The sequence below is a fragment of the Corvus kubaryi genome, unplaced genomic scaffold, assembly GCF_017639235.1.
Source record: "Corvus kubaryi isolate FWS band 111438036 unplaced genomic scaffold, C.kubaryi_AGA036_p1.0 36886, whole genome shotgun sequence".
In the NCBI taxonomy this organism is placed as follows: domain Eukaryota; kingdom Metazoa; phylum Chordata; class Aves; order Passeriformes; family Corvidae; genus Corvus; species Corvus kubaryi.
Genome location: NW_024580974.1, coordinates 180,643 through 207,501, shown reverse-complemented (window position 1 = coordinate 207,501; position 26,859 = coordinate 180,643). Strand labels below are relative to the sequence as shown.

The window sequence follows — 26,859 nt, the reverse complement described above, 5'->3', positions numbered from 1 at the left end:
TCAGGGTCCCGGTGGCCCAGCAGTGGCTCCTCGCCAGGGGCTGGGGGTGTCCCTCGGTCCCACGGCAGCCCCGCGGTGTGGTGTGAGGTTGCGTCACCCTCGGTGCCGCTTGAGGCCACGCCCAAGTCCCTGTTTCTCCCCTGCAGGTTCCCTGTCAGAGGGGTCGGTGAAGAAGCTGCCCTATTACACCGGCGACAGCGTGGAGGGGAGTGACACCGAGGCAAGCCCAGGTAGGGCCACAGGGCAGGAACGCAGTGGGGAGTGCTGGGGACATGGCACACACTCGGGCAGGGGAGCTGAGGGGACAAGTCCTCCTCTTGTTAGTGTGTAGCAAGCGTGGCCACTAGCACATCCCCGGTGGCAAGGCCGTTGAGCATGACAGAGCCAGGGCCGCTGGGTCACTGCCATGGACCCTGTGCCTGTCCCAGAGCCCCCTGCCCGGCCCGAGCACGGAACCCCGGATGGCTACGACGATGCCCTGGGTGTGCCACAGGAGCCCCCTGCTCCCAGCACTGGGGACATCTCCGAGGGCGTGGCACAGAGGAGGTGGATCTGTGTCCTCCCCACAGGTAAGAGGGCTCACAGCTGCCCTGTCCCCTCTGCAGAGGCACTGCATGGCAGGCTTTGGCTGTGGGGGTGGGCAGGGATCCGGCTGCAGATCCATGGGTGCTGCAGCCAGACCCCAGGTGGGGCCTGTCAGGGGGGACACGGAGCCGTCTGCCCCCCCCTGCACCCTTCTGTGCTGTCCCCAAGGTGGGATCTACTCCCCTCCGAGTGCCCCAGGAGCCACCAGGACCCCCTCGGAACAGCCGCCGGTGCACACAGACTATGATGATGTCGGCAGCAGCGCCCTGGGGCCGTCGCCATGAGGATGCCGCAGCCCTGGGGACACGTGTGTGGCGCTGTGCTGGGGCCCTGTCCCCAGGAAGGGGTGGCCCTGCCCACAGAGGTCACCCCTCCCTGTGCAGCAGTGCAGGAAAACAGCTCCTGATTTTCTTGGCTTTCTGTCTGAATTTCCCTTTTTTCCTATTAAAACACAAACTGGTCATAGACTCATACCCATGGCTGGGACCTCACTCTGGGGCTGGCACGTGCGTCCCTGGTACATCAGTCATCTCTCGGGTACGTGGGGCAGGAACTGGAAGCACAGATGCATCCCTGGGTATGGTGGGCTCAGGGGAAAGAGCAGAGGGAAATTGCTTGGATCTGCTGCGGGATCTTTATTTGTCACTGCCAAATGCACACAACTGTTCCCGCCAACACCGAGGGGAAAAGGAAGAGGGCAGGACCCGGAACCCCTGCAGATGCAGCAGGATCTGCTCCCTGTGCCCTACGGGTGGGGCAGGCTCAGACCCACTGACAGCACTGAGAGCTGGGCTGGGAATGGCTCTAGTGGCTGCACGGACTTTTCCTAAAGGAGGGGAGGTCTCCTGAAGGAGGGGAGCACCTTCCTGCCCCCCGGCAGGAGCCCACGGTGGCAGGGCAGCCGGGCCATGGCCCCCGCCTGTGGCACGTCATGCTCCAGGAGGTTCCCGATCTTCAGGGTGGGGTGCAGTGCCCGGAGGGTGTCCACTTCCTGCAGCAGGGCCTGACTGAAGCTGTCCACGCTCAGCCTGGCCATGGAGGATGCAGGAAAAGAGGAGAAGGTGTTATGGGAGGGCGGTGTTGAAGCAGCTGGGATGCCGGTGCGCCCCTGCCTGTCAGGCAGCATCCACTGCCCAGCTCGGGGATGCCGGGCATGGAAGGGGCCATGGCAGGGCCCTCACCCCAGGCTCCGCAGTGGGCAGGCGGGATGCCGCAGCTGCTGGCAGAGCTGCAGGATGCCGTGGGCTCCCAGCTCGTTGTCACTCAGGTCCAGGCAGGTGAGATGGGGCCCCTGCAGCAGCTGCGCGGCCAGGGCTTGGCAGCAGGCGCCCGACAGCCGGCAGCTGCCCAGCCTGTGGGGCCGAGGGAAACAGGGAAGGAGCGCTTTGGCCTCAGGTTGGTGAGCTGCTCCAGGTGGGAAGGAGAGAGCTCTGGATAGGAAGGAGGAAGCAGTGGCCCATCCCACAGCCCATTACCGGAGTGTCTGCAGTGGGCAGGCACAGTGCTGGAGCCCCTCACACAGCAGCTCCACGCCAGCGTCACGCAGCCCCTCACTGAAGGACAAATCCAGCTCCTCCAGGTATGTACTGGTGCCCAGCACAGCAGCAAGATCCTCACAGCAGGCGCTGGTGATGCGGGAATACCGAAGCCTGATGGGAACCCCCAGGAAAGACCTTCAGAGCCGCCTGAGTGCCCTCAGTGCCACCCCACCATGGTGGTGGACCCCACCCTGGTGCCACAACCTTGGAGCTCCTTGCCCTGGGAGAGTGGGACAGAGGCACAATGCCGCCCCAGAGGGACCCTTTGGGGCACCTCCCCAGCTCTCACGTCCACGCTGTGCGAGATGCCCGAGGGATGCTGGGGGTGCTCACCGCAGAACACGCAGGCGGCAGCCTGGAGTCCGCAGCCCCTCACAGAGCAGGCGCACGCTGCTGTCACCCAGCGAGCTGTCACCCAGCTCCAGCCGGGCCAGGCCAGGGTGCTCTGCCAGCAGCGCCGCCAGCTCCGCGCAGCAGCTCTCGGACAGCCGGCACCACTGCAGCCTGCGGGAGAGCACGGAGAACGGGGGCTCAGCACACCTGTCCCGGCTGCTCACCTGCCCTCAAACCCGAGGGACAACACCCACCCCCAGGTAAACGGGGCCCGGCCTCCCTCTGGCCACTTGCCCGTGTCCCCAGGGCAGCACCCACCCACTCACCCGCTGCACTGCAGTTCGGGTGCCCCCACTCACACCCCAGGTTCTGGCCCCGATGTGGGCTCCGCGCGCGTCTCTCACCGGAGCACCCGCAGGGCACTGCCCCGGTGCCGCAGCGCCCGGCAGAGAAGGTGTATGGGGCAGGGCAGCTCCTCCCGCCGCCGCCGCACGGCGAGGACACCGGGATGTCCTCCGGCTCCCGAGACTCCCGAGCTGCAGGGGAACAGAGCCGCGGGGCACGCGCAGCCCTCAGCGGTGCCGGGAGCTCCCGGCTCCGACACCGGCACACAACCCCTCCCACCCCGAGCAGAGCCTCCAGCGCAAGGGAGGGCTCCTCAGGAGGGACCTTTGTGGCTTTGGAGGTGTGAAGGATCTCGAGCATTGCCGCTGGAGTCCCCCGGGGCGATGTAAGGTGAACCACAGGGTGCAGTTAGAGTTCCAGCACTGGGTATCTCCCTTTGCGAGGGAGAAGAGGGACGAGAAGCCAGAGTGACACCTGGGCACAGGTGGGCCTGGCCAGGTCGAGCCAAGAAGCTCCATCACCATCAATCCCACAGTGGGCAACGGATGGAGGAGCCCACGTGTTCTTTATTCTCCCCAAAAATATTAAATCCTCTGCCGAGGAACTAAACACCCAGGGAAAGGCCAAGCTGGTATTTGGGAGGGAGGAGCTGAAACAGCTTTAAAATCATCCTTTGGGGCAGAGAAGGAGAAATCTTTGCAGTTTTGGGTAATTAAAGAAAGGAGAGGCAGGACTTACCAAGGCACCGACGCATCCAGCTCTGCCTCAGGATCCTGCCAGTGGAAGGAGCATCCCTGGAGGGTGACGCAGCCCAGCCCATCCCAGTGCTGGATGCAGAAGGAAAGAGCCATCTGGTCGTACAGGGTCAGCTTGGTGTCCTGCAAGTCCAGGTCAGTGAAATGACCCAAAGCACTTTGCACAAAACTCTTCTCGTTCATCTCGAACAAGAAGTGGAAAGTGTCCATCTCTGAAACCTTCAGTGCTTGGCCAGGCTGGGAGAGGCCTCTGTGCCTCCCCTGAAGCCACTTTAGCAGCTCTTCCCTGGCTTGTGGTGAAATTCTGCACCCAATGGTTTTGTCCATGTACTCTACGGATTTTTGGCTGACCAGACCAAAGAGGAATCGCACTGTTACGTTCAAATCCTTCCTGGACTTGCTGTAGCTTTCTAACAATTTATTTACATCCTTCTCAAGCCTCCCCAAGCTGCTGACCATTTCCCCATCATCCTCCAGAACATAAAACATTGCTGCAAAAAACTCCTGGAGATGCAGGTGAGTGAAGGCATAGACACTCCCATGGTCTTCTCCTTCCTTTGGGATCCTTTCATTGAGGAAGAAGGGGAGAAGACCTGGCTGGTCCAAGCCACAGTCTTTGATTTCCTTCTCCTCAAAGAGGACCTTGTGCTTCCAGATGCCGTCAGCAGCCAAGGAGCAAAGCTGGAGTAGGAACTGCTGGAGGACCTGTGGGTTGTCCCTGTCCCTGTGCTTCAGTAACTGGGAGAGGTAGAACATCATCATCCCTGTGGTGGCTTTGGAGCACTCAAGGAGGTTTTTTGTCCCACAAAGCTCTTGTTCAAGGATGGTGCAGACGGTCCAGCTCATAACAGGGATGACACACAAGCTGTAGAGGATCTGGTTGCCTCTGGCAAACCTGAATGCCATGTCTCCTTTGTTGGAGTTCTCAAAATACCTGTGGAAATACTCCTCCCTCCTGGCTGCCGAAAATCCCAGTATCTCCACGTAATGCTCACCCTCCAGGCACTGCCCCAGGCTTCCAAGAGCAGTTGGCCTTGTGGTGATGAGCAAAGAGGCCTCGGGGAGCACAGTCTTCTTCAACAAGCTCAGCAGGGTGAGCTCCAGCGGCTTCACCTCCCTGGGGTCAGAGCTCAGCTCAGCTTCAGGCTGAACCAAGGGAAACCCCAGGGCCTCGAAGCCATCAAAAATGAACAGGATCTTCTTCTGGTCATCCAGGATCTTCCCAGCTGGCACTCGCAGGCCAGGACAGCACTGTGAAACCAGGTCTGCCACGCTGGCTTCCATGGGAAGGGTGATGGCTTTGCAGTCAACGCAGAAGACAAAGTCAAAATGCGTGTGGAGCGTCCCTTCTCCCCATTCCACCATCACCTTCCTGACCATCATCGTCTTCCCCATCCCCGGGGCCCCCACCAGCACCACGACCTGCGGGGTTTGCCCATCTCCACTGGGTTCAAACAGCGTGGTGGTGACGGCCGTGGATGCTCTGCTGCCGGCGTTGGCACATCCCTGGCTGGTTCCCACTGCTCCATCCTTGGCTCCGTGCTTGCTCCAAGCTTCCCTGGTGATGGTCAAGGTGGTGAAGTGTCTGTGGAAGGACGGGCTCTCCCTGGGACGGGCGCCCAGCTCCCTGTCCTGGCGGGACTCCCGGACCATGTGCTCTCTGCTGTTCCACCTGTGCTCTGTGCCAATGAGGAGCAGGGTCAGTGCCAAGCCCAGACAGATTCCCCACCAGCCCACCCACACTCCCGACACATCAGCAGCCACTTACTCCAATTCTCAGGGCTTTCCTAAGTCTAGCTGGGGCAATAAGGACATAATTTGTGAGGATTTGGGGACTCTGGATCGTTGGGGGCTCTTTTTCCAGGTTCTGATCCTGATCTATCAACTCTTGTTTTATCATCCTCATCCACCTGGGAGCAAATGCGACTGCCTGAGGCTGCCCACAGCCTCTGACTCATGCTCCAGGGGACAAAAGACACTGGGCTCCACAGCACAGATCTCCACAGAGATATCCTTAATCCCATCCCAAGAGGAAAATATCTGCTCAGCTGGCTGCCAAAAAATGCTGAGAGCACTTCATGCTCTGTGCTTTAAAGTCACTTCCAACCCAAACCATTCTGTGACTGCATGATTTTAAACAACACATTAATTGAGGAATTACAAGCCCATGTAATTCACTGCAGGGATGAGCTGCCTGGACAGAGCTGGTGACCCTGTCCCCCTGCACTGCTTCAATTAGGAGTGCCCAGGACTGAACTCAGAGTCCAGGCCCATGCAAGCTGGTGGGGAGGCTCCAGGTGAGGCTGCTCAGCATTCCAGGCTATTAATAGTCCCCCAGGGGAAGCAGGGCTGGGATTTTCACTGCAAGGACTTCCTGCTGCCAGGCAAACCCACCTTGACTGCTGCAGCAAGTCATTCCACTGTGAGAAACGTCCTTCATCCTGCTTTCCCGGGAGTTCGAGGTGAGGACAAACGGTGCTGCCTGAACAGCCACAGGGTTTTGCTGCTGTGTGGCTTTTTCCCCCCTCTCCAGCTGTGGGTGGGTCGTAACTGGGGCTCTAGGAAAGGAGAGAGGCTCCTTTAGGAGCTTTGGATGCTCAGGGATGAAATGGGTGTGAGCCTGTGCTGTGACCTGCTCTCCTGGTTTGCCTGCTCCAGTTTATGAACAGCGCACCTGTGTCTGGATTAGGCGGGGGTAACCCTCTTGATGTTTTTATTGTCTGTGAGTGATGATTTTCTTTCCATGACGGAAAAAAAAAAGCTTCAGGATGATGTGTTTAGCAAAGCTGCCTGAGAGGGATACTGAGAAAGGGGGAAAGGATGTTTTAAGGCACATTGGGAGTTTAAGGACTCCTTATGGATTCCTCATTTCCCTGCTCAGAGCCAGACATCACCCTGTCCTTCCTGCTGGCAGGATGTCAAATAATTCTGGGGATAACTGTTTCTCTCTAAAGGAAATGGTCTCAAGTTGTGCCAGGGGAGATTTAGGCTGAATATTGGGGAAAATTCCTTCACTGAAAGGGTTGTCCACCCCTGGCACAGCTGCCCAGGGCAGTGGTGGAGTCCCCATCCCTGGAGGGATTTAAAAGCTGTGTGGATGTGGCACCTGGGGAGATGGGTTAGTGATGGCCTTGGGCAGTGCTGGGAATGTTTAGTCTTGATGATCTCAGAGGGCTTTTCCAACCTGAATAAATCCATGATTCTATGTTCCCTCCCAAGGATGCTGCTGCCACCAACATTCCCGTGTGGGTTTTGCAGGAGGGAGCTCCCCAGGAGTCAGGGCTGTCTTTATCCCTGCTAACTCCTCCTGGGAGGTGCTGTGAGCTGAGAGGGAGGGGGAAAATCCAGCAGCACTGTTTCTAAATGTTTCCCACTCCCTCTGACCTTGAAAAAGCCATTTTCACCTTGCTGTGTCTCAGCCAGGGCTGCTGCTTGCTGTGCCTGTGCTGCGTTAGGGGGGATGTGACCCTGCCATGGGGAGACGGGGGAAGTTTATTGTTTCTACAGCTTTTCCTTTGCTTCCCTTTTTCCTACCTCAGTTAAAAAAAAAGTTTAAATTCAGAATTTAAGTATAATGTGAATTCCGGTCCAAGGCGTGTGAGAGCATCACGTGGGGCTGTTTATCTCCGAAGGCAGAGGCAGAGTGTGTGAACGTAAGGAAACCACCACCGCAACCCCCAGCCTCGGCTCATCCAGGCTCTGGGGACCAGACCTGGCAATTCCCACTTGCAGGAGGTTCCCTCCCTCCTCCTGCCACCCTGAGGATATTCCTGCCTGATACAGAAGTAGCAAAGAGATTTTGCTAGTCTGGGAAGGGGTGGTTTGGGGGTGTCTCCTGCATTAAACCGTGGGTTTTCACCAGCTTTGCAGGAATTCAGCCCCTCTGCTGCTGTCAGTAGATCAGCAGATTTGGGAGGCATTAGGAAGGGGAAGCAGCTGTTTGGAGCCATGGAAAGGTCCTGGCTGTGCCTGGCACAAGTCTCTGAAAGAGCAGGGAGTGCTGGCACTGCTGGGTGCGGGACCAGACAGGGAACAGAGGGAACATCAGCATCAGCCACAGCTAATCCTGTCCGTGCCAGCCTGTCTGAGCCGAGCCAGCTCTTGGAGCCAAGGACTACAGCAGAATAACCTTGCTCATCCCTGCACTAAGGGGGTGTGGGTGCCTGCATCCCAAAGCAGCCCCTGGAAGCACAGGCTGTCCTGGGAGATTTGGGTTCCCTCATCCAGCCCCTCATTCTGCAGCTCTCTTCAAACATGGGCAGGATTTTCCTTTGCACTGGGATTTAAGCAGCCTGAGTATTTCTTAGGCATGACATGCACCTGGCTGGGCACTGGTGGGTGGTTTGGTGGGTCCAAAGTAACTGATGGAGGCAGATGGGCAAGCAGCACACAGCCTGATTTGCTCTGAAATAAGGGCTAAAAGAACCTGCTGAGGTTTGGGATATAAGCAGGAAGTGACACAGGGATGGGAATTTGAGCCCTGTACCTGGCTGGAGGGGGTGAGGCTTTTAGCCGGTGAAGAGGAGGAGGAGAAAGAGGATGAGGAGGAAGCGGCTGTGTCTGGCAGTGCCTGGCTGTCTGACAGTGCTCCGGCTCTGGTCTGGAAAGGGGTGTCAAACCCCAGCCTCCTGGGACAAGGAGCGGTCTGGGGAGAAGGGAAGCAGAGCTGGTACAAAACTACCCCAAGGTGCAGCATCTCAGTGTCCTCCCTGCACTGTGCAGAGCTTCTCCTTGGCAAGTCAGTTTGCCCTTCCTTAACTCACTGCCAGGGATCATCTCAGTTGGAAATGCCTTATCCTGGTGGGGGGAGGCTCATACTCCTTTTGCCTGTGGTCTACACACAGGCATCCCAATTCATCAGGCTGGCCCCCTCCCAGGTATTCTTCCCAGTGTGTCCACCCCACTTTGTTGCTGTGTTTCCTGTAATTGCTGCAAATCCAGGCAGGATTTGAAGGAGAAACAAATGGAGCAGCAGAGGGGTCAGTGCCGCAGGGACAGCCCTGAACTGCTGAGCCAGCTCAGCCCCAAATGATGGGAGATGTGGAGATGCAGCTGGGCTGCCTTTACCACCCTCCAGCCCCCCTTGGCACCCTGCCCCTCCAGATCCCAGCCCTTCCCTCTGGATTGGAGCGCCCTCCCCCCCCATCTTCATGCAGTCTGCAGAGGTGCATTGTGGGAAACTCCCAAGTTTCCCCCCCCTCCTCTGCCTGCCTCCCTCCCTCCTCTCTGCGCAAGAGCCAGCTCCCAAGGTGTGACTCGTCCGGCCGGAGGACAGAGGTAAGGGATGCTGCTGGGATGGGGGGCGCGGGGCGGAGGGGCCGGGGCTCCCGGCTCCCGGCTCCGGGACGTGTGGATGTCCTGCACAGGGTGACAAAGCGAAATGGAGACCTGGAGCTACCTACTCAAGGTGAGTGTCCACCTCCTCGCAGCCGCCTGGGATGGAGGCCGGGGGCTGCCATGCCGGCTGCCTCTCGAGCCGCCCCCCCCCCGGTTTCACTGTAAGAGGCAAAAAATGCTTTTTTGACCCCGAACAAGGAGCACGGTGAGGATGGCCGGCCCCAAGTGGCTCTCTTCCCGTCCCAGCTCCCACGTTCTGCTCCCTGAAGGTCAGGCAGCCACAGAAGGTGTTTGTGCAAATGCACGGGTGCCTCCTGCCCGCTTCCTGCCCGCTGCTTCCTGCTGCCTCCACGTACCTGCAGCCTCCGCCGCCGCCTTTGCGGGCTGTGCCGTCCGGCCCGAGCGGAGCCCTTCCCCCCGATCCGAGCTGGGCCGGCGGGAAGGAGAGGCCCTGGGTGCCGCAGCAGCGCTCCGGAGGCAGGAGGGCTCGGGGCACAGGGAAGCGGAGCCGGCCATGTGCCGGAAACAGGGCTGCTGGGAGGGAGGAGGGGAAGCAGCATCCCCAGCTAAGCCCCTCCAGCCTTGGCAGGAGAGCTGGTGCACCTCCCTAAAGGTTTTGAGCAGTTTTCCAGCTGTTTTCGCCCTCCCATCTGCATGGGCAGTGGGATTTGTTTGCCTTTTGCTCTGCCTGGATGGATTTAATGACTCTGTTCAATTCTGTCAGTCCTGAGGCAGGAGGGAAGGAGGAACAGCCAGCGGTGTGGTTTCAGCCGTCACCTTTTCCGAGGAAAGGAGATTGTTTTGTTAGGCAGGGGGAATGTGATATCAATTAGGGGGTGTGTATCCTTTGATTTAACCCTGGGATTGTGCTGGAAAGGAGCTCACAAAGGGAAATCTGCCCCAAAACACCCAAAAGGGAGAAAGATATCAGAGGCAATAGTGCCTGTTTGAAGGGAGAGCATTGCACTGAAGGAGTGGGAAGAGGGGTGGGTAGCAGACCAGGCTTCCTGAGTCATGGTGTGTGCTTCCAGGGAGGGAATGCTTTGGGAATGTCTCAGGCCCTTCAGTCTGATGTCCCTGCTCTCTGTGCATCCACGTGCATCCCTGTGATGTGTGCTCGCAGGGACCTGTTGATTTGCTCCTGTTTACTTCTCTGTCCCTCTGGTGGCTTCTGGGGCGGGGCAAAGGAGGAAAGAAGAGGATTTTAAAATTGAATCGAGGTCAGGCTGGCAGAACTTGGGTATTGGGACAAGAGGGGGAAACCTCCCTGCTGCAGCCCCGTTTTCCTGGGTGGGGCTTGGACAGGATGCTGTCAGGAGAGGGAGGATGGACTATGCTGGATTAAGCTCCCTGCTCCATCTCAGGACTGACCTCCAAAAGTCTGACCTTCACAGGTTTGACCTTCAGCGTTTTCCATCTGTCCTTTTTCAGCCACGGTGCCCAACACCAACATCTAACCCTGTGATATTGTGGTAGGGTGGGGGAAGAAACCCCAGATCTCCCCTAAATGTGGATTTTCATCCCTCTGCATCCATCCCCTCCCCTGGCAGGCTGCTGGGATGGGGGGCTGGAGAACACCCTGGCACAGTGTCCCCATCCTGGATCAGGTGTCGGAGCTGGCAGATGGGGCAGAGGGAGGGATTTCCGTGCTGGAGGAGCTCTGGCCATCCTTCCCCAGATGCTTCTCAGCTTTCTGCCAGGAAGGAGAGTCCCCTGGTGTTGCTGCACAAGGTAAGGGATGGGTTTTACCCCAGAGAGTGTGGGGAGCCTCCCTGGAAGGTCACTGCCTCATGCAGAATTGGCCCCTCATCTGCCTGCAGTGGCTTCTTAGATTTCAGCTGCAGAGCAACAGTTTTCAGGCTGACGCTTGCAGATTCGGGGGCTGCCAGATTCCAGATGCAACTCTGCATGTGAGGAATTGCTTCCAGAATCTTTTTGCTGGCCCCAGCTGAGCCACAAAGGGGGTGATGCCGCATCAGGCAGAAGGGATGGATTTAGGATGCCCGTAAACTGGGGAGGGATGTTGAATTTGCTGCTGCTTCCTGCAGTGGTTGGGGCTATTTCACTGTGTCACATATACCCCTCATCCTTTCTTGCTCGTGGATATTGAATTTGGGATACAAGCCTGGGAGGAAGAAGCCTTAAAAGCAAGATCTGTCAGAAGGGGAATTGGCCTCCTGAAGCTTTGGGAGCAGCACCCCAATTTGGAAGCATCTGCCCTCTTCCCAAAGGCTTTTCCCAAGAGCTGGCACCAGGGTAAGGAGCAAGGCTTTGTGGTTGGAAGGAATGAGTGTTCACCCTTTTCCAAGAGGCAGGGAATGTTCGCCGACCCTGTAATGTTATCCCTGAGCTGATACCACAGACCCAGAGCTGAGCAGGGAACCAAGACAAGCCCCATGGCCCCAGCCAGGGTGTTGCTGGCACTGAATTTTTGGCTCTGGGAGGGCTGGAAAAACATTATAAAGAAATGAACTGAGTGGGTTTGCAAAAGTCAAGACATGAGGAGTTGCCCAGGGTAGGGTGCAGGATGCACCCAGATCCCTGTGAGGTGTCACACTCATGGGTTAAGGCTCCAGCATTCCTGTTCCAAAGTGTTCCCCCATTATTGCTCCAGTGCTTTGGTCCAGTGTCCTGACAAATAGCTGCCATGGAACCAGAAAGTCATCCAGGCTGAGAAGCCTTTCCTTTATTCCCTGAATTTCTGTCTCGGGGTGAGGGATGCTCAGCCCTGCCAGGGAGAGGCTCAAGATCTAACACTTCATGATTTTTGAAGGGTAAAAGCTACAATTTTGTTCTGCTACAAAAAAAAAAAAAAAGGAACTATACCAGGGAAAAGCGAATTTGATTTTGTGTCTGAGGGGGGTTCAACCCCAAGATTAAAGCGGGATTAGCACAGCAAATTGAGGTGCTCTGAACTGTGTTTTGGGGACTGTGTTAGGACCCTGAGGACCCAGACTTTGCAGCAGGGTATTTTCAACCCAGCCTTAGCAAAGTATTTCCAGATTCTGTCAAATTCTAGAAATTATTTTTCTCTAAGATGTGTCTGAGGGTGCAGCTGTAAGGGGGGGGCTGGTGGCACTTGAGGGGCCTTGCTAGGTGTGACTTCTCCTGCCGACCGCAGGCCAGCGCTGTGCCGGATGTGACTCAGTACCCACCCCTACGGAGTCAGTTGGAGCATGTGGCTGGAGACAAAATCTTCTCTCTCCCACGGTGGTTTGGTAGCGCCCGTTCTTTGCTGTGCACGTGGCTGTGTACAAGCAGGGTGTCTTACCAGGGTGGGTTGGAGCTGTGTTTGGGGTTAAAAGCCCCCAAAGGAACACAGGTTGAGCCCCTGGCAGGAGTGTGGTGTGTCTGCAATGCCACCTGCATCTCTCTGAGAATAAAATGTCTGCCACATCCATCCCAGCAGCTCTTTGGGGACAGGATGTGTGTGGTTTGCAGAGGTGACGCTTAGCTCAGAGCTTGTCATCTGCAGAGGTTGTGGTGCAGAAAAAGACCATAAATGTCCTGTTCCTGGGCTCTTGCTGGAGGGGGAGTCTGAAGTGCTGTGTCACCTGTGTGGGCAGCATGGCTTGGCAGCCTCCAGAGAGGACTCTGGCACCGGTGTCACACCTCTGTGCAGTTGGTGGCCCAGGGTCTGCATCCCAGAGCCCTTCCCTTTGCAGATGGAGGGCAGAACCACTTTTTCTGGGCTACAGGAACCCATCCTGTTCCCACACTTCACCTTAATGCCAGGTACAACCCTATCTCTGAGTGTGGATGCATTGCCCAGCCTGGGAGAGAGGGAATGTGGCTCAGTGACACCCCCTCAGTGAGGAGGGGCTCCTGGCCATTCTCTGGGGGCTCTGGGGGTGGTGGGTGCAGGTTTTTGGTCACTGCCAGCCCCAGCTGGACCAGTGAGGAGTGTGCTGTGGCTTGGAGCAGCCGCAGGAATTGCCGCAGCCGTGGAGCAGCAGCTTGGCTGGCAGATCTCCCCCCGTGGCAGTGATTTGAGGCTGCTGCCACTGCTAAAATACTTCCAGCATGTGACACTCTCCACAACAAGATTCAAAGGGCTTGTTTGAGAGGGAAATGTTTAATCCAGGGACGGGGGGAGGGATGTGGGGAGTTACAAACAACAGATTGGGAAAAGGATTCATAAATATCTCATCAGAGTGAACTGGGTCACCAGTGTTTGCTGCGACTTGGTGCTGCTGTCTCTGAGGGTTGGATTTGGGAGGGCTGGGAAGCACAGCAGGTTCCTGCACAGCCTGTCCCTTGCTGTGCAGCACTGAGGCCGTTTGAAAGCATCTGTGACAAGTGACTCTGCTGGCGTGGGGCTTGCGTTGTGTTTTATCACGTTTGCCGTGTGTTGCGTCAGGAGCTGGGGGCCGAAATAGCCTGGAAGGGAGCTAAAATCTTCCTTGGGGAGCTGCTCATGGCAGCTGAGGGAACACAAGCTCCTTATGTAAAGCTGCTTTAATATTTATGGTAATATCAGAGGCGGTGCATTACCTCATCATCTCTGCACTTCTCGGGCATGGGGAAAGGCTTAGTCATTACTCTGCCGTCCTTCTCCTGGGTGCTTGCCTGGCATCTCCCCACCTTTAACACGATTGTTCCCTCAGCAGCTCAGAAAAAGGGAGAATTGCTGGTTTTCCCCATTGGAAATGGGGAGTTGAAGCACCGGGAAACAGGATGTGCTGCTCAGTTGCAGGAGGGGACTGGACACAAATCCTTCCGGCCCTGACAGATCACTCCACAGGTGGCAGAAGGGACAGACACAGACCCCTGAGGACACTTCCCAAAGGACAGGGTGGTCCAAGCTGCATTCCTTAGGGGTTAGAAGAGAAGGTGGAGGAGAGTGGGATGATGAGAGTGCTGGGAAAGGAGCTCCCTCTGCTGTGCCAGAGCCACCTTTGGTGCCAACTGCTGTTTCCTTAGGGAGAGCAGGGGTCTGTCTGTCCTGTGCACAGGGGGATGAGTGCCTTTCTTCCAGACAGGCAGGAGTGACAGAGAAAGGAAGAGGAGATTAGGGAATAAGGGGGAAGATTTGAAGATAAGGTGTTTCCTGCCATCTCTGGCTCTTTCTGCACAGGTCAGACAATGTCAGTAGCTATTTCCAAGATGGATGTTTCCAACTGGAGGACACCTGGAGTGTAGGGACGAACCTTTGTTGCAGAATAAATCCTGATACATAACCCCACTGTGTTGTTAAATCCTTCCTTGCTGCAAGTCTCAGTGTAGCAGTTGAGGACCCGATGGAAACGCGCTGCTTTTCATAACAGAGGGAAAAACTCTATGGATGAGCTTCCCACTGCACCCCAGACCCACACCCTGGAGCAGCTCCTTGGTCTTGCAGTGTGACTGACTTTCTCTTCCAAATGGAAGCAGTAGGAGAGGATGAGACGATTTGGGGATGGGATGGGGCTGTCCCTGCAGAGGGAAGGGGCCATCCTGATGGAGCTGTGCTGTGGCACAGCTTTAGCAGTGACTCATCCTCTCCGTTCGGTGCAGGATTGATGCAGCTTTCATCTGTGCACGCAGGAGACAGATGAATAGATGTGTTTGGTGATTTGCTGGGATTTGAGGCAGGAAAGGTGCCCTTCAGGGAGCCAAAGGAAGCTGTTCCTCTGCTGGTTTGTTGCTCTGGCAGAGGGCAGCTTGTTGCACTGGGTGAGTCCGACTGCACTGACCTTGGGAGCATCCCAGGGGAGCTGTGGTGTTTGTGTGCCAATCCTTGCAGCAGCAGCAATTTGGAAGGCTTTCCTTTTCCTTTTTCTCCTTTATCATCCCTGGTTTTATTATGCCAGCTCCCTCTTCCCAGCCTGGGAAAGAGCTGCGTAGCTGCTGGCAATGAGAACCTCCCTGAAAGGGCACTGATTGTTAAACAGAAATAGCATGGAGCAGGGAAAAGGGAGGGAATGAAGCCTGTCTCCCACAAAATCTTATTCCCAAGTGCTGCTGCCTGTGTAGGAGGCAGAGAGGGAGCTGGAAGGGGGAGGAATGGGTAGACAGGCAGAGACAGCAACTGACAAGAGAGAAGGGAGGAATAAAAAGATGTGAGGAGCTATAAAGAAGAAAGCAAAGGTAGGAAAATGTGTTATTAGAGAAAAACTTGGTGTGATGGAATGAGGCAAGAGGAGGAGACAAAGGAATGGGGGGGAACCCTTGTATGCAGGCTTAGTTTTTGGAAATGAGGAAAGCACCTCTCTTCAGTCTGGGGGAGACAGAGGTGCTTAAAGGTGAGCCCATTGTTATGCCTTTGGAAGTACAGGATGGAGACAAGAGATGATTCCCAAGGTAGGGAGCTAAGAGCACACAGAAGATGGTTAAGTACTGGGATGGAAGAAGATGTACTGCTAAGGGTACCCAGGACCCAGAGGAGGAGGAGGAGTCAGGCCAGAGGGTCTGGAGAGGTGCTCGGTGATCCTGTGGCTACTTGCAGTGATGGAAAACCACAGACAAAAGCCCTTTTATGCAGGCACTTAAGAACTGCCAATATTGATTTTTGGCTTAGTTTGGTTTCTACATCTTTTAAAACCTTTTCTAAGCTGCATGAGGGGTTTTTGTTGCTTTTAGTGGAGATTCACTTAGAATCAGGAAATTCTGTTTGTGGCAGTGCAGGGCATGGCGGCAGGACAAAGCTCCACAGCCCAGCATGGGCTCCAAGCGAAATCAGCTTTCCTGTCCCCAGGAATCTGGATCAGTGAAGGGTGTGGATAAACCCTGAGGTGCTTGGGCTGTGCAGGGTCCCCCTTTCTCAGCAAAAAGGTGAGTTTGCCCTCTCTGTGATTTACCTCACCATCTCTGTAGGCTGCGTATGGTTTTTCTAGGGAAAGAGCAGAAGTTTAATGCTTGGTCCATGTGCTGTAACCACATGGATATCAGTGTGTGAGTGGCCCAGTTAACTGATATCAAAGCAACAAAAAAGGTAATTTAATATTTATGCTATGATTAATCTGACTCTTCCTGCTTTAACCTCTGAGCCCACTTCAGTTGTGGGCTACTCTTACTATTTCTTTGTGTTTCATTGTACCAGATTGAAAAAAAGGATAAATTGATCCCAAACCAGAGGAGCAGAGTCCTGGGAGTGACTGTGTGCAGCCTCAGCCCTGGATTTATGTAGGACTTGTGCTGACAGAGCAGTATGGATGCTCTCTGGAAGCACAGGAAAAGGTGAGGCAGGTGATACCTGCAGAAATATTACAGAATGAGCACCAAGAGGAAAATATTCTTGCACTTGGCCAGGCCTGCATTTCCTTCCCAAGTCGCAAGCCACAGTGATGTCTGAAGCTGGGTGAACATCTGGGGTGGGGTCTGTGTGCTACAAGATGCCCAAGAGTCTGATACACACTCAGCAAACTCTGAGAGTGGCGCAGTTTGGGCTTTCCAAAAGGGTTTAGTATCCCAAACTAGGGAATGCAAGCATTGTCCAGCTGCAGTCAATGAGAAATACAGTTTTATGGTCAGTGGGCTTGGTGCAGTGTGAGGAGCTGGACTGGAAGATCCTTGTGGGTCCCTTCCAACTTGGGATATTCTGTGAGAGCTATGGAATTTCATGATTTTGGTGCTGCAGTTCCCCCAGTCTGCTCCCAGCTGCCTGGCACTGGAGCAGCTGGTGGCCACCAAGCAATGGCAAGGGAGAGCAGGAGAGGGAGGTGTTTCCATCTTATACTTAGGAGCCATAAGGTGTTGCCCAGCTTTGCTCGAGACCCAAACCTGGCATTTCTGTGAGATTTCCTCCATTCCTGCCTAAATGGAGATGAAAGCCCCACATTTGTCAGCCTCTTTTCCAGAAGAGTCAGCAGCACAGATCATTGCTGCATCCCTGGGACTTTGTTCCTGTCATTAGAGGAGTGATCTGCCCTTTGAGCTGCTGTGGAAGGAACCTCTGCTTGCTGAGGTTTTTGAGGAGCCTCTTCAGCTCTCGATCCAGACAATGAGCTCTGATTTCACTTAGCAGGCAGAAAGCTCCTGGCAGGCTCCTGGCAGCCCTGAAGGTCAGTGGGGAGCCAGCAAAGCTGGCAGCTCAGATCCGGTGCTGCCTCCTGGTTACTCTTTATTTCCCCATCTCGGAGCTGATGTGGTGCTGAACTGCCAGAGCCTGGTGGCAAAATGCCCAGTGCATTGTCCTCTCCTCCCATCACATGGAAGTGCAACCACAGGAGCTCCATCCTCAGATCACCCTGCCCTGCCAGGTTTGTGGGGTGAGGTTGTTGTGGTGGTTTTACATCTCCTCAAAGCCCACTTTGTCCCTTTGCTGAATTCCTGTGGTGCAGCCGTGCTGTTCACCTCTTCCATCACTGGGGAAGAGAGCCCCAGCTGATCACCAGCATCCTGTTTGGCTCCGTAGGCAAGTCCAGTAAACCCTGAAAGAAGACAGGAGTGAGATGTCTCTATCACCAAGAGATCAGCTCTGCAGTAAATCCATGCAGTCAATTCTCTGTTTTGCACCAGCTGAGGATCTGGCACTTGCTTTGTTTTGCTGTTGCTCCACCAAAATGCTGGCAGGAATAATCCTTTTATCCCTGATACCTGTGAATACTGAGGAACTAATCCTGGTTTTCCTGCAGTACACATCTGAAGGGAGAGTATCATACAAGATCACTTATTAACCACTTCCTAAATGAACCTCGGGTTAGTGCTGCGAAAGGAAGGGTGGAGGGTGAGACAAGCAGGGAGGATCTATCCATCTGCTTTCCCATGGAACAAAGTGTTCTCTCCTTACCCAGAAGGAATGGAAAGGGTGAGCAAAGGCAAAGTAAGGTTTGTTTGGTTGGATGTGAGTTTGTCATCGCTGACAAATGGCCTCACACACACAGAGCCCGGATGGACTTGGACTATGGATGCCCAGATGTGGCAGCCATAGATGACAGTCAGTCCAACTTGTTTGATGTTCCTGTTTGATATTAGGAAAAAATCCTTCCCTGTGAGGGTGCTGAGGCCCTGGCACTCATTGACCAGAGAAGCTGTGGCTGCCCTGTCCCTGGAAGTGTCCAAAGCCAGGCTGTACAGGGCTTGGAGCCCTCTGATCCAGTGGAAGGTGTCCCTGCCCGTGGCTTGAATGAGGTGAGCTTTAAGGTCCCTTCCAACCCAGGCTATTCTCTGGTTCTGTGATTGTTGTAGGTACAGAGCCTGTAGTAAATGCTATGAATGGAGTTCACAGTTCTGAAAGAAGGAGCCAACAGTTTTTCAGTTTTCCTTTCTTTCCTCCTCCGTCACCGCCAGGCAGAGCAACACTGGCTCGCTCTGCCCTGTCACTCACCTCTCCTTGCTCTGCTTCCTCCTCCAGGTGCTGTATCATGTCCAGGTAGGACACTGCCAGTGTGACAAGCATCCCAAAACAACTGCTCCCAGGCCTTGAGCTCGGGTAGCTCCTCTGCTTCCTGCAGCAGCCAGGCAAGGGAGAAGAGCTGGGATAGCTCCGCACATCCACTTGCTGCTCACAGCACCCCTAGGATGGATTCCAAAGGCAACGTCCGAAGTGGAAGCAAACCCGATGCCAAGGCCGCCAGCTCCGGGAAGCCAGAAAAGCCCAACCCTGGTCCTGTCACAAATGCAGACAAGAAGGAGGCCCCCAAAGAGCAGCCTGCTCCTGCCACAGCCACCAAGAAGGCAGGCGGTGACGCCGCTGTCGCCAACAACCACAGCAACCTGAAACCCAGCCCCGCCGCCACAGAGATGCAGGAGGCCAGTGGCCAGTCCCCTGACTCTGACCACAAGGGAAACAGCTCCGAGGAGTCACCGGGCAGCTTCTTCGACAACATGAAGCCCTTGATCATCGTCGGAGGAGTGGCGGTGGCTGCGCTGGCTGTGATTGTGGGAGTGGCATTCCTAGCCCGGAAAAAATGAAGACCAAGACAGGGTGGGGATGAGAAACCCAGCCCAGCTGTACAGCTCCTTTTGAGACAAATGCATGCAGAGAAATTCTATACATAGCTATATATATAGAGAGTGAGCTAGATAGGTCAACAACAAACACCAACTGCAACTCCAGGGTCTTGTTCAAGACAACTGTGCCAGTCTGACCCGCTGTGGGTAACTCCATGCACTCAGTGTGTTCTTTCATGTAATATATCTTGTCTTATACCACCGTGTATAGATTACAGCTTCTCCTGATCGGTGTAAATGACGGTGTCCCCTCCCCTCCACTGCTGTCCTTCCTGGGAGACACCCCCCCCTTCCCCCTTGCAGTCCCGTTTTCAAGTCCAAAGTGTTCTACGTCCCATCTGGAGTCCCCACTTTGTGTTTTGGTTTCTGTTTGGTTCTGTTTTAACTTGGGCTGTGGTAAAGAAGATGGAAGGGAAGTGCTAAGGCTCAGCTCGTGTGTTGCGCTGGGCATGTTTGTCCTGCCACCCTGGGACAAGGGAAGTGCAGGGGCAGTGGCAGGGAAGAGGCAACTCCCTGACCCAACAGCCACGGGCAATCCCTATTCGGTGTCTGTGTACCTGCTGCTCACCGTCCCACCTTGGAACATCCGCCTGGGAAGTGCCCCGGGGGAACCAGGGCGGCTGCAGGCAGAGACTGCAGCGTGGCAGAGCCGAGTGTGAGCCTGGGATGTCACATCTGGTCACTCCTCTGGCTGAGCTGCCAGCAGAACAGTGACCAGAGGGGCTGTGCTGTGGCCCAGAGAAGTCCCATTGCAGTCTTCAGGATCCCAGGGCTCGCCAGGGTCACGTGGGCAGTGTTTGGGATAGAGAGACTTTGTTTTGGATCTAGTATTTCCTAAAGCTAGGCTGGGCTTTGCAGGGTGCTGTGGCCTCAGTCCAAGCTCCCTCGAGGTTGGCTGGAGTATTTGTCTTCATTCTTTTGGGCTTTGGATAAGGATTTTCACCGAATTTTTTTCCCCAACTGAAGGCTGTGGTCTCTCAGCACATGGGAAGACAGGAAAAGGGGAGACAGGAGCTGGTCTTAGGGGCAGAGAGGACCTGGGACCCCATGACAGTAACACTGTCCTACCTGCTTTATACCAGGGAAACCCCTTTCGAGGGCACTGGAGTCTGTCCTGGGTGGATTTCTTACCTCCCTCTTGTGACAGTAGTAGCAGGGATTTGTAACTCGTCCACGCTTTGGAAATGGAAACAAATTCCCAGCCCTCAGGAGCAGCCTGATTTCATGGATGAGTACCTTGGCTCTAAAGCCAGACCTTGTGAGGGGGAAGAGAGAGGGTGTTTAGTGCCTTTGTTCGATGCTCAGCACTAAACAGCAAGAGGTGAGGAGATCTGGCTCTGAAAGCTTCCATTAGGCTTCTCTTGGCTGCTGCAAAGAGTGTTATAAAAACCCCTTACATTTTGGGTTTAAGTTGGATCAGAGATTAGGCGAGGTCCAACAGGAGCTTGGCAGTGGCCACAGCCCATGGGCAGGGGCAGGAGTGATGATTAGAGAGAGGCTGTGACACAGAGGGGTGAGTTCTGTTACAGAGCCCGTTGTGCACCTTTGGCTGAGATGGATGGGGGAACTCAGGGGCTGCAGGGATAGAAGGAGGTGTGCATTCCTCAGGTGCTGCCTCTGGCACAGTCCCTGGACAGGATGGTGGGGGGGGGGGGTGGTATAACCTGACCATAACCTGACCTGGCAATTCTCTTGGGTCATATCTGTCTTACTTACCTCCAAATCTGACTTGCTGAATGCACATGGTCTTGGAATGCATGACTATTCCTATGGTGGGCTCAGAAAATATTCCCGAAGGTGCATGGCCTCTGGGAATATCAGATGCCATGTCCTGGTGCAGCAGGAGGTTGATACCTCCACTTTTGCCAGCACAGAGACAAGGGTGGGTGTGTCGGGCTCACAGGAGTTTTGGGAAACAGGGCTACAGCTCCAGGTGAGATCCTGGTAGCCTAAAGCACTCTTGGCATGAACTGTGGATGTGTCTACCAGCAGCAGTGTGTCACTTACAGCCTGGGGAAGGGTTAGAAGCAGAAGGGTCCTCTTCTCCCCTCAGATCTCTGAAGCACAACTTTGCAGGGAAATTTTCACAGGAAGTTTAGCTTACATTGCTCAGAAGGAAAGGAAATCACCCCCTCCTGCTCCGGTTCACGTTTTGCCAAGTAGGGTGGTGATTTCAGACAGTGACGTCTGTTTTCAAGAGATATTTCTACCTTTCCTGTCCCCTCCCTCCCTCTCAGCTCTGGCCTAGGATTGTTTTTAGCAGTGTGTGACATTAGGCACAGCATCTATCTATTCTGCCCTGACCAGCATAGATAGATCGAGGGAGGAAAATGAAGCACTTGCTTTACTCGAGTCTCCAGTTTTACTTTCTAAAATGTTTTTTATTTCCTTGTCTTCACCTTTGGCAACAGAAGAGGGGAAAAACAGTTCTCAGCCAATGGCCTTAACCTTTTCTCCATCTCCAAACCCTGCCTGCCCTTAGAGCACTCGGATGCAAGGCCACCAGTTTCATCCAGAAACACCACAGAGGTGGCGATGGGGCTGCGGCTCCTCATCTGGGCATGTCGCTCATTCGAGCCCTCCCTGCACAGCAAACCTGGTATGTCCTGTTTGAAAGGGATTTTTGAACGTAGTGTGTCCAGTTCCCAAGGGATTTTCCACTTCCTATGTTCACTTAACAGTCTGTTGTCCAGGTTCAGCACCTGGAACCCACCTCTTTGGCAGTTTGGTTTGGAAAACACCTGTCTGTGTGTGTGTGTGTGTGTGTGTGCACCGCCCTGCCTTGAAGCACATCCTGCGTGTGTGTGTGTACAAACCTTTGTGTCGTATATTGCAGTCTGGCGGGGGAGAGAATCCAAGCTGGAGATGCCCCTTCCTTTGTTCCCTGCATTCACACCAAGTGTCTGTGATGTCTTTTCTGTGCCATTCCCACCACGCCATGCAGCTCCTGAATTCCTTTCCGCTCCTGGTTTCTCCTCAGTGCAAGGAATGTCTGGCTGGTAAAGTTCTGAGTGTGTGGTGTGCCCGTCGTGCTCAGAGCCCGGAGCCCCTGCTCCCCTCCCTGGATAGTCATGTGGGCTCTTTGCTTTAAAATGAGGCACTTTTAGAGTATCCTGGACTGTGCTGTAGCGCTTTTCCAAGTGTGAGTCTAGTGTTGAGCCGGGCAGATCCAGTGTAGATGCCACAGTGCGCCGCAGCCCTGACTTGCAAACACCTCCTTTCCTGCCTTACTGTGCCAGGCTGTGCAGTGCTTTCGTTCTGAGCCAAAAATGTCCAGCGAGCACCAGGCCGAGGGAGCAAATCCCCCTCTCTCAGCCCCAAATCTGTCGAAGCAGAAGGCTTAAATGACTGAACTCGCTGTGCTAAATAAATAGTTGTCTTTTCTCATACTGAGCACACGCCGTTATTTGCTTGATGTCCTTCTTTGTGTGGTTTTTGTGGTATGAAGTCCTTCCAGTGACATCTCTGTGGGGAGAGTGAATTAACGCTTAAAACTAATCAGAGTCTGTGCTTGGGGTTTGAAGAGATCTAGATTGCTAGTTTACTCTTTTGATCAAGTCGATAAATTATAAATTGGCAAAACCGGTTTCAGACCTTTCAGCCTATCACCAAAACTCTCAATTCAATCACTGCACCCGATCTCAATCTCTTTTTAGGGAATCATAAATTTTAGTTGAATATAAAGATGTCATTATGCTGTCTTGGACAACTCAGTAGAAGGTTTTTTGCTGCTTCTATTTTAAGAGAGATGAAATGGATTATGCTTCTGCTTCCTCTTCCTATTTATTTAATACCCTGTGGATAAGTCCTGTTATTCCTCACAGTGCTGCAGCAGGATGCAGACAAATCTGGCAGCCAGGGGATAATGCAGCAGCATTTTTGAGAGGGTAAGAATGCATTCCTGCAGGTGCTGTTCGCCTGGGGCTCACTTAAAGCACTCAGCAGTCACTTGCCCTGAAGCATTTCTTAGATCCCTTGGGCTGGGTGATAAATTAAACATCCATTTGTGTCTCTGAAAGATTAAAGTTTAAGGGTTGATCCATAGAACACTGAAAACAAGGGTAATTTTTCCATTGGCTTCACCATGCTCTGGCCTTTGAGTTCTTGTTGGCACCAGGGATATGATCACAGGTCATCATAAAATCATCTCAATTACACATTTATTTCTAAATTGACACAAACGTTCCTTAGGCTGAGTGCAAGGAAAGTCTTTTCTCTGAGGCAGCCCTGCTTATACTGGCATCAGGATTTGTGTATGAACAACAACCAAAAACCCCTGGAGCTGGTGAGAGATGATTTATGCCTTAAAATATTCCCTGCTTTTCCTGGAAACGCTACTGGGGTTTAGAATTCAGCAGCCTTCTAACTATTCTTAGAATTGGTTGAAAATAACAGTGCTGAAGATTGAAGAGGAAAATGATTTTTCGAGAAACAAACCAAAAAAGGAAGGCAATGAAAAAAAGTGTTTGAAAGGTGAAATTCTCGGAATTGCAATCAGCTTCATGGAAAGCTTCAAGTCAGTGAAGATTCTGAGAGGGTGCAAGGAACAAAGCAGAGAAGTGCAGAGAAAAAGCACTATTTAATTATCTTAATAGCTTTGGTAAGGATGCTAACTTTTATATCCTAACCCCCTCACTTTTTTTTTCTCAGAAAAAGGCAAAAATGACCAGCTCTGATGCCGTGCAAATTAACCTCTGCTAATTGCCTTTTCCAGATGAATTCCTGCTGGCTCTGTGCAATGTTAAAAGGTTAGAAAAATACCTGAAGTTTTCTACCACCAACTCTGCATGACTAAGGGGAATTGCCAGGACATTAAGAGGGGCTGTGTTCTCTTTTCCCGTGCTTTGCCATGACAAGGACTGAAAATGCAGCCTGCTCACACTTCCATCCTCCTGGGCCATGCCTTCATGCTGGAGCAGGAATGCTGATTTCCTTCCAAGACCGTTGCACCTTGCTGTGGTGTCATTCCCTTCACCACAAAGCCAGGAGAGGTCCATAGGGGCAGGCAGCAGCATCACGTTCATGAGCTGGCTGCAGTTCTGCTGCACAGGTTGGGTGCTTCCCGCCATGAAGAGGAATTGGCTTTGATCTGGAGCATAACAATTCTGTACTCCAGTAAATTCTCACTGCGGGATGTTGGAATCGGAAATATTTCCTGGTATTTTACACTGGAGGTATTTGGTCCTTTACTCTTTTGGAGAGAAATCTGCTGGTGCTGAGGATCTGCTGGCACATTTTGGGTCTTATGAATGACACTTGCCCAACAGCCCCAAAAAGCCATGGAGCCTGTGCCCCCATCCAGCAACCCTCGGGGGGTTTAATCCACTGAATAAAGTGGGTTTATGATGGCTTTTTCCTCTTCTTTTTGAGACATCAGTTCAGCCCTGTGACCTGCTTTCCTTTTAAATTCCCTGATTCCTGGGATGTCTGTTCACACATCTTCAGCTGCTACAAACGATGGGGCTCCATTGGTTTCTGATCTGATTCATTGCTTGTTCTTTTCTCCTTCTTTGGCCACTGCACTGTACTCCCTTTCCTTTCCCTTCCCTACTTTCTTCCTGGGCAGCTCTGCAGATGTGGCCTCTCCATAGCCCAAGGCTGGAGCAGATTTTGGGTTGGCTAAGGCAGGTTTTGGGTGGTCCCCCAAAAATACAGGCAGTGCTGGGCCTGTATGTGTCACAGCAGGGAATGTGTGAAGCTTTGATCTGCCCTCACCTTAGACCTGAGGGTCTAAGTCTGCAAGAGGCCTAGTGCTCATCTGCCACAGGATTTGTAATGGATGACAAACTCCCAGGAAGGTCCCGTTCCTGTCCTTCCCTGTCATTCAGGTCTGAGGTGTTCTGGCTGCTCGAGAGGGGCTGACATGGTGTGAGCGCACACCGCACTTGGCTGCAGCCAGAGCTCCTTCAGCCCTCTGGAGCACCAAAAACAGAGGGAAAGGAGAAGTTCTGAAGCTGAGGACCTGCACTTCTGCTGGCCTGAAAGAAGCAGCTGTTGTGACAGGGGTGAGGGTGCAGGAAGTGCAAGGATTGTCCCTTTTGAATGGGCTGATCAGGTGTCACTGGGTGACAGAGAACTGCGGGACTTCTGGGCCTCTAAAATTCACGTTGCGTTCAATTGACCATAAAAGGCCTCAAAATCCTGTGAGAGATCAGAGCCTTTGGCTTTCCAAATTCATGAGTTTGGATCTACTTTGTACTACAGCTCTGCTCCCTCCTCTGGACAGTATGTGCTTGGATATGCAGTACTCTGGGGTTCGTGCCCTCTGCTCTTAGATGTTCTTCAAATTAAATAGATTTTTTTCTGCTGACAGCATAACCTGGGTTAAATAGACTTTGGACTGGCTCTTCCCATGTTTCTTCTGGTTGTTCCCATCTTGCAATTCACAAACAGTTCGGTCACTTTTCCATTTCTCAGCCCCAGTGCGGCATCCCAAGCATGAACGTACAGGTTCTTTCTGTCTGTGTGATGATGCTGCAGCACCAAAGCTCCCACCAGGACAAGAGGAATCTTTAATCACCTTTCTAACAGTCAAGTCCTGCATTGTATCCCTGGTTTTGCCATGGCCGCTTCAAGCAGCCAAGCTGCTGGGGCAAGCTGATGAGAACAAGGGTGCCACACAATTTTGTCTGGTTAAAAAACAACCAACCAACAAGGGAATAATTTGGCTTTACTGAGTTTTGAGCAGCCCTTCATAACCCTGGTGCCTTTTCCCAGGACTCTTTCAACCGAAGCCTTTAAAAGTTGCAGTTTCACCTCCCCAGGAAACCAACTCTCTTCCAGTGGTAGGTGCAGGTTGGCTATAAGTTTGTGGAGAAACCAAAATTGTAGGAAGGGAACTCAAAGGTCAGACTACAGGGGATTTTTATTTTGGTTTTGGTTTGTTTGGATTCTGTTACTTCTCCAGGGACTGATCCAAAGCCCTTGGAAATCAGACTGAAATGCCTGCTGTTCCTTTGGAAGCCTCAGGCACCTTTCTGATGATGTTGGCAGGTTTTGAGTCAGCTCCAGAATGTGTTTTCCAAATGATAGGAATTTTCTAAGTGACACCTTGATTTCTTCCCTGTACAAACAGACCTGCTTGTCACTTACACATCTTTACCTGTGTTCAACATACAGGTTTGGGTTTTTTTTTTTGCTCTCAGAAACAATATGCTGCTAGACACATTTCCTGGAGGGAAATGGACACCTACCTACACACAAAGCTATCCAGCTAATTTATACCTTGTTGAATTTATAATCTTGTCTATGCTTCTATGGACACTTTGTATGGGCTGCAGCTCAAATCCTAAAATAGTCAAGAATTTTTTCCTTTCCCTTATAGTATTCTATTTACTTTGACTTTGAAAACAAAAAAAGCGTATAAATGCAATAATGCAGGTAGACTAGAAATACTAGATTGAAAATTTAAAGTAGTTTAGCTTGTCCCATTGTGACTGACAGTGTTGTACGACACCCAACGCTGTACCCTGACATTTTCCAGGCTTTCTCCGTAGCTGAATCTAGTATTAGCTTTGGAAACCCATTGTGTGAGTGGTGGGTGGATGGGTCGGAATCGTGTGCTCTCTACACGCTGTATGTTACTCACATCACAAGCTGTATGGCCACTCCATATGCTGTGAAACTGTAAATGATTCCCAAATACACCTGTAACTCTTACCAGGATTGTGAGAAATAAACTATATATAGATATATATACACACACATAGAGAGATTGTATAATTCCTCCCGTGAGCATCTTCATGTACGTGGGGGTGCGAGTGGAACTGGCTGTGCTCCCTCTGGAGGTTTTCCGGAGAAAACTGTGGATGCCCCATTCCTGCAAATGTCCAAGGCCAGGTGGGACGGGGCTTGGAGCAACCTGGGATAGTGGAAGATGTCCATGGCAGGGGGTGAAACGAGGTGAGCTTTAAGGCCCCTTCCAACCCAAACCATTCTATGATTCCAGGATTCTATGTCTATGTTTCCTGAAGGCTCAATATTTTCTAGGATTAGTGATCCCACTGAGAACTGCGAGAAAAGGCAGTTCCTACCCCAAATAAACTCCAGCCTGCCCAGGGAAAGCAGGCAGAGGATGACCATTGTTATTCACA

General features: G+C 53.2%; 2 protein-coding genes and 1 long non-coding RNA gene across 7 annotated transcripts; 2 read left to right on the top strand and 1 right to left on the bottom strand.

Annotated features, from left to right (window-relative positions):
* Window positions 1-6: 6 nt before the first annotated feature.
* Window positions 7-1,058, top strand: LOC121660748. The gene is made up of 3 exons (XR_006014755.1): window positions 7-230; window positions 429-569; window positions 754-1,058. It is a non-coding gene; the product is annotated as an uncharacterized LOC121660748 (long non-coding RNA).
* A 142-nt stretch (window positions 1,059-1,200) lies between these two features.
* Window positions 1,201-9,468, bottom strand: LOC121660745 (NACHT, LRR and PYD domains-containing protein 12-like). Its single transcript, XM_042020196.1, is given in 8 exon segments — window positions 1,201-1,613; window positions 1,767-1,937; window positions 2,061-2,234; window positions 2,457-2,627; window positions 2,861-2,992; window positions 3,540-5,235; window positions 9,250-9,285; window positions 9,288-9,468. Coding segments are annotated over 8 exon segments (2,748 nt in total). The 5' UTR covers window positions 9,454-9,468; the 3' UTR covers window positions 1,201-1,411.
* On the top strand, window positions 8,726-26,470 carry CEND1 (cell cycle exit and neuronal differentiation 1). Of its 5 annotated transcripts, XM_042020198.1 has the most exons (3): window positions 8,726-8,833; window positions 15,915-16,051; window positions 18,168-26,470. In XM_042020198.1, exon 3 carries the CDS (start codon window positions 18,335-18,337, stop codon window positions 18,725-18,727), a length of 393 nt encoding a protein of 130 aa, XP_041876132.1. In that variant the 5' UTR covers window positions 8,726-8,833; window positions 15,915-16,051; window positions 18,168-18,334; the 3' UTR covers window positions 18,728-26,470. The 5 variants fall into 5 exon arrangements, with proteins under 5 accessions (XP_041876132.1, XP_041876131.1, XP_041876134.1 ...); XM_042020197.1 differs by lacking the exon at window positions 15,915-16,051; XM_042020200.1 differs by lacking the exons at window positions 8,726-8,833; window positions 15,915-16,051 and adding an exon at window positions 8,868-8,963.
* The last annotated feature ends 389 nt before the right edge of the window (window positions 26,471-26,859 follow it).